The following is a 4,677-nucleotide window of genomic DNA, read 5'->3' as shown; positions in this document are numbered from 1 at the left end:
CAAATTTTGTTATTTACATTTTCGTCACTTTTAACGTCTGTATAAGGCCTATATCTTGTAGTGACTTTTTTTTCCATATGAGTTTCATAAATATTTTTAAACAGTCAAACTATTGATATCATATAGAGCTCAAAGAAAAAATATTGGGATATTTTGATATTGTAGTTTTAGTTATAAACGAAGAGTTCATAAAAGAATGAGATTGAGGGGCTAATAGAGAGACACTCAAGGATGCATTGCTTTAGGGTTTTACAAATTTCAAAATATCAAAAAATTCACATGGCTCAATTGTTTGACTCATAATATTAAGTGATTTAAAAATCACATCTTTTTTCCAAAATTGTCCCTCAATTGAGTTAGGATTACTCGATACGATCTAGATTTAAAACTTATGAGTTCGACAACAGTAAATTTGTACGTATACCCTTTGAAGGCCTTTGGGTACATCAGGACGTGAGATTTGCGTGCTTTTGGGGTTTTATCATTCACGAGAGCATGTTTTCCCTCGCAGCGTAAAAGACGTAGCAAGATGTACCGCGTGAAAGGCTAAAGCCTACACTCATAATAATCGGTTCAGATTGGCATAATCATCGGCGATCGCATCTCTCTCTCTCTCTGCCATGAGATCTTGTGAGGTGTTCGTGTGCTGGATGATAATCACGGCCATGGCGGTGGCTGCGGTTGCTGTTGCTAATGGCGCAGGACATGAGATCATCACACAAGGTCAGAGTCTGACTCTTCTATTATGCAGAAGAGCTGATCAATAATATGGACGACTTGCTCGTTATAATATTCACTAGTCTTCTTCTTGCTGCTCTTTTAAAATGTTGTAGATGCAGATCAGACGACGAATCCCACTGGATTGTTAAGCGGCGGCAACAAGCCAGGGCGCGCATTATTAGTGCAGCTGCATAATCAGCAGCTAGAGCAGCTGCAAAATCTAGATCGAGAGGATAAATCAATTCCATCCATGGGGCAGCTGGACGAGAGCATCAGGTATTCCTCCTGTGTCACCAAAAAGTGTATCAAATGCAGGAAGAAGAAGAAGAAGAAGAAGAAGAAGAAAAACCCGCACAAGTGCCATGATGATCATGGTCATCATTCGTCTGCCTCTACCTGCAACTTTCGCTCCGCCATGTCCATCTTGCTCCTTCTGCTTCTTTGCCTCGCTGCATTTGATCTGTGAGACGTATATTATGAATGAAACACATCAAGCTCGTCACTCCACTCCCTTTGTGATGGAGTTCTTAACTGGATATTCAATGGCGCACCATTTCATTCTGGGCGAAAGATTCGTCGACGGGTTTCTGTGTGATTTCCTTCATCTTTTTAAGTACTAGAGTTGATCTTCTCGCAGAACAATCATTGTGTTAGGTTATGGAGGGCGCTCGCACAGGGCAGTGTTTGCCAGTATACGTACCATCACAATCGTAACCGTGTATTTGCATGCTCCGTTACGATGGCGAGAGGGGAAGAGCAATTGGGAATTTGCAGACAACTGCGCAGTTTAACGTGTGCTTTGGCTCCAAGTCCAAGGACTGCCAGCCAAACATTTTTTTTTCTACTATGGAGATAATTGCTACAATAATAAATTTTCATCAACCCAGACGCGAAATGATTTATATTAATAGCCAAAAAATGTTTCCTCACATCCATTGGATAATAGCCGACTCGAAAGGGAGTTTAGTCCCTGGCCAAATCCTCTCTTTCTACAATACTAAGAACCCACCAATACTACGAACCCTTAGACTAATTATTTTACTACACCTAACCTCTTGACTTTTGTGCCTTGGAAAACCAGCCTGTTTCTTGCTTCCCAAATCTGTTCTAGGAGAAGAACTCTTCTTGACGATTATGAATTTCAGTCTGCCTCTTCACATACACTCTCAAAACATACATAGTAACATGTTGGAGTAATCAAGATCTCTTAGTCCTAAGTGAGGAAGCATTTCTTCAAGTAAGGCTTTCAAATCAATACTTCCATTCCAATCACCACAACTACACTTACCATTGGTCACATCTCTTTTCTCTATCTTGTCTATTGCTAGAAAGGCCCTCTTTGATGACCCTCGAAGCAAGAAGTCTATCTTTCAAGGGTAACTTCAAGCTCCACAAACCCTTAAGAATGCCATGAAAATTTCATGCCTTGGTCAACATGATCTCCCAAATCTTTCTTGCTCTATCTATTGAGCTACTCCTTTGTTGTAATTCCTTACTTCTATTGTATAGAGCATCTCACAAGTAGTTTCATACTTCTATTATGGCATAGAGCATCTCACAAGGAACAAATGTCTATGTAGGAAAACAAAGAGATTTCCTACCTAACTCCCTATACAAAAATATACACTCCCAAGCATTTTTCAAACTAGGGAAATGTGAACTCTTCCTATATAGCTTACATAGGAAAATTTTCACTATATTGAGAACTTTTCCTATATTTAGCAAGTTAATAGTAGATAGCTATTTCACTGTATAGAGATTATTTCCTATATGGAGAGAAATTTATTAGATAGGGAATATTGTGACACATAGAGAGTGGTTCACTATATAGATATAGCTTTCCTATAGAGATTTTTTTTATATACACTTTTTTAAAATTTCTTTTCTATATGGAGAAAAATTTGCTACATAAGTAATATCATGATACATACAAACTCATTCGCTATATAGATGTGTCTTTCCTATACGAGAAAAAACTTGCTAGATAGGTGACCTTAGGATACATTATAGTAAATCTTGTCCTAAATTGAAAAATAGATGATGATCCACACCATTGATCTTTGAATCCAATCTAGATGTCATTATTATTGGCATTTTCATCTCTATAGTCACAATAGTGAGGCCAGCTTGAGTGCTGCAACTAGTATACTTCAATGGATCATGTTAAGGAACGACCAATACCATACCCTATTGGTCATGGTACATGTTTAATGACCTACTAATTACTAATACCGGTTGACTTAGCACAACACTACAACAAAAAGGCTCCATAGACGCGCCTGTAGACACAATATTTGAACTATTTTAAAAAAGTCAGGCGCGCTTATTACTGCGTCTACTACTGCGTCTAAAATTTCGCGTCTAAAAGGGCGCTTACAGTCAAACCTACACGCGCATATAGACGCACCTATTGATGCGCTCTATAAATATATAATCATATTTATAAAAAAGTGGATATATTCATATTATGCGTCTATACACGTGTGTAACTGCGCATCTAAAAAAGCGTGTACTCTGCAAGTTTTTGACGATAATAAACGCGCGTTTTTCCTGCAATTTAAACGCGCTGATAGATGCGTAAAACAGAGGTATGAAAAAAAAAACCAGAGAGCATGTAACTTTGCAAGCCATATGCTCTCTGGTTCCCTCCCCCCCCCCCCCCCCCCCCCCCCCCCCCCATCAACATCAAACTGTATGCTTAGGGAAAACAGAGAAAGATTATTTCGAAGACTTTTGTACTGAAAATAAAACAATGTATATAGAATACGAAATTTCATATATATAGATGAAACGTTTTTACATGATGAGTTCTAGTGCTTATGACCTCAAGCATGGTCATGGTCGCAAGCACTAGCCGAAATTAATACATATCAAAAATTAAAACTACAAGCCAAGGGGAGGCATGCATGCATGGGGCTCCTCTACATCTCCTCAGAAGAGGCATCATCGTCCTTACCACCACCACTGTCCCTGTGCCACTGCCGCTACCACCACCGCTACTGCTAGTCCTCCCTTCACTATCCTCAACTGCATCAGGGTTCGCCTACACAAAGGATTAAGGTATATAAATACCATTACAAACAATAAATTAGAGTTACCTATACTTTTCATGTAAAAAATAAAACATACATCTTCTGGTTGTGGAATCCTCATGGCATGATTATATTGATCCTCCGTGATGAGTCCCTCCTCGTAGAAATGCTGTCAAGTGGATGCCCGATTATGACCTCGATGGTAGCCTACCTCTCTAGGAGTAGGCATTCTACCAACGGTATGATACTACAAAACAATTTGAACATACAATGTATTAGAACATACTACATAATGAATTGAAACAAATTACAAAATTTAATTTAAAAAAAGAAATAAAAAATACTTATAAACTCAGTCTCCTATGACTCCCTGCCACCCGATCCATAATGCGACGATCCCATGGTTGCCATCTGGATACGTTGTGCCTCTGCATGCTGGCAACTTGTCATTTTCTCTGCTGCTCTCTTCTTAGTCTCTTTCCACTCCCTTCGGTGGCAATTGGGTGGTTGGCCATATCCAGGGCGCCCCTGCTCTTGTCTCCGCAGTGACTTCTTGGCGCGCGTCATAAGGTGAGACCTCTTGTTATGAAGCGCATCTCTCACCTTTGACCGTCCCCAATCATCTGAGAATCGTGAATTCTCAAGATTAGGGTACCTTCTATGTACTGCCCGCAGCACCTCTTGCCACAAACCATTTTTTTGGTGCTTGAAGGGAATCATGCAATCTTTGTATGTGGCATGCACGACACTCCTCAAGTAGGCTATCACTTCCCTCCCCTCACGGTTATGCAAGATACCACCAACATCAGTGATGGTAGAGTAGTACATTTGTGGAGGCTCACACGTCTCATTTCCCGGTGAGGGTGATCGAGAGCCACCTCCTAGTCAACCCCCACAAAGCCCTCGACCTCCTCGTCCTCTCGCA

The 4,677-nt window shown here is 40.2% G+C and overlaps 1 protein-coding gene across 1 annotated transcript; it reads left to right on the top strand.

Annotated features, from left to right (window-relative positions):
- The first annotated feature begins 526 nt into the window (after nt 1–526).
- On the top strand, nt 527–1,227 carry LOC148021410 (uncharacterized). The gene is made up of 2 exons (XM_087698154.1): nt 527–723; nt 834–1,227. The coding sequence occupies exons 1-2, from the start codon at nt 621–623 to the stop codon at nt 1,184–1,186; spliced, it is 456 nt and encodes a 151-aa protein (XP_087554280.1). The 5' UTR covers nt 527–620; the 3' UTR covers nt 1,187–1,227.
- Nucleotides 1,228–4,677: the final 3,450 nt, after the last annotated feature.

The sequence above is a fragment of the Lygodium microphyllum genome, chromosome 18 (genome assembly GCF_053477565.2).
Source record: "Lygodium microphyllum isolate KBCC chromosome 18, Lygodium_microphyllum_v1.1.10, whole genome shotgun sequence".
Classification (NCBI taxonomy): Eukaryota; Viridiplantae; Streptophyta; class Polypodiopsida; order Schizaeales; family Lygodiaceae; genus Lygodium; species Lygodium microphyllum.
Note: the sequence above shows the minus strand (reverse complement) of the source record. Positions and strands in the feature narration are given on the sequence as shown.